The following is a 1,418-nucleotide window of genomic DNA, read 5'->3' on the forward strand; positions in this document are numbered from 1 at the left end:
GCAGCCTCCTCTGGGCAGGGTGATGGGCTGATGAGGTGATGGGATGATGGGATGACAACCTTCCTGGGTCTCCTGGTGAGGTGACTCAAGCCTGGTGCCCACCATGCCCGCAGGAGCTGCTCACCATCACTGCAGCCGTGCCACCCCCACCCACACCTCTGCTGATGCCCAGGGGGTCCCTGAGTCCTGCTGCACCCCGAGACCCACTTCAGCCCCTCACCTGTGAGCACGAGCCTCATGAGGGTGTCCCTGATGAAGGTGGTGTTGATGAAGTCCCAAAGGCCCTTGAAGTGGGTCAGGATGTAGTGGTAGAAGGCAGGACTGGGCTTCAGCAGGTTGTGGAGGCGCGTCCAGAGCTCGGCTGGGGGAGACAGACCAGGTAAATCACTTGTCCCACTAATGGCCCAGCCCAGCCACGCTGTCACTGCTGGTGACAGCACGTGTTGTAGGCACAGTGTGCTGCCCCAGCACCCATGGGTGCCAGTGGTCCTCCGGGTGACAGGGACTTACGGGAGGTGCAGTTGGCCCCGAAGTAGCCTGTCCGCGTGCAGTCACACTCGTATCCTCCCAGGCCGACCCTCACGCAGACCCCTTGGTGCTGGCAGGGGAAATAGCAACAGGGATTCACTGCGGGGAGAGAGAGATGTCACCATCCAGCCACAGTGTCACTGCGTCCGCTGACTCCCTGCTCCTCCCGGGGTGACACTGGCCCAGACACAGCTGAGCCGGGTCCAGCTCAGGGGGATGCACCCCAGCAGGGTCCCCCTGAGACAAGGTGCTTTGATGGCAGCTGCCTGGGTGAGCCCAGTCCCCAAGGCTGGTGTCACCGATGTCCCACAGGGAGATGGCAGATGGTGCTGCATGAGCTGAGCGCTGCCCTGGCCATGGCACTGTCAGGTAGATGTTACTGCTCAGCTCTTCTCGTACCTCCCTGGGGAGGTATCTGGGCAGGAGCATCACTTCAGCACCGTCCCTCCTTCCTTGAGGACGTCAGCCTTGTCTGAACCACCTGGCACTGCCACAGGAACTGTCTGCACCCCACGGCCTTGCCCTGCTCGGTGCCACCACGGGGCCATGGCACCGCTGAGGCCGTAGCTTCGTGCAGAGGGGGCTGCTGTGCCCCAGAGCCCCAGCGCAGGATACGGCCGTGCAAACACAGCCCCGCCGTTCATAACAACGCCGATTGCCAGGGCTGGAGTTTGCTTTGGCAAGAGGCTCCTCTGCCCTCGCCGCCCCGAGCGGATGAAAAGGGCCGATGGCTGGGCTCGCTCCCCCAGCTCCCGGGAACCGTCTGCACCCCGCGGCCATGCCCTGCCCGGTGCCACCACAGGGCCATGGCACCACCAGGGCCGTAGCTTCGTGCAGAGGGGGCAGCTGAGCCCCAGAGCCCCAGTGCAGGATACGGCCGTGCAAACACA

General features: G+C 63.9%; 1 protein-coding gene across 1 annotated transcript in view; it reads right to left on the minus strand.

Moving 5' to 3' along the window:
• Positions 1–637, minus strand: part of PTGS1 (prostaglandin-endoperoxide synthase 1) — a gene marked incomplete at its 5' end in the record, with an annotated part of 5,104 nt that extends 4,467 nt beyond the window's left edge. The window contains 2 exon segments of the mRNA XM_010174573.1: positions 221–361; positions 511–637. Coding sequence (XP_010172875.1) covers positions 221–361; positions 511–637 — 268 coding nt within the window.
• Positions 638–1,418: the final 781 nt, after the last annotated feature.

This window comes from Antrostomus carolinensis, unplaced genomic scaffold (genome assembly GCF_000700745.2).
Source record: "Antrostomus carolinensis isolate BGI_N321 unplaced genomic scaffold, ASM70074v2 scaffold30438, whole genome shotgun sequence".
NCBI lineage: Eukaryota > Metazoa > Chordata > Aves > Caprimulgiformes > Caprimulgidae > Antrostomus > Antrostomus carolinensis.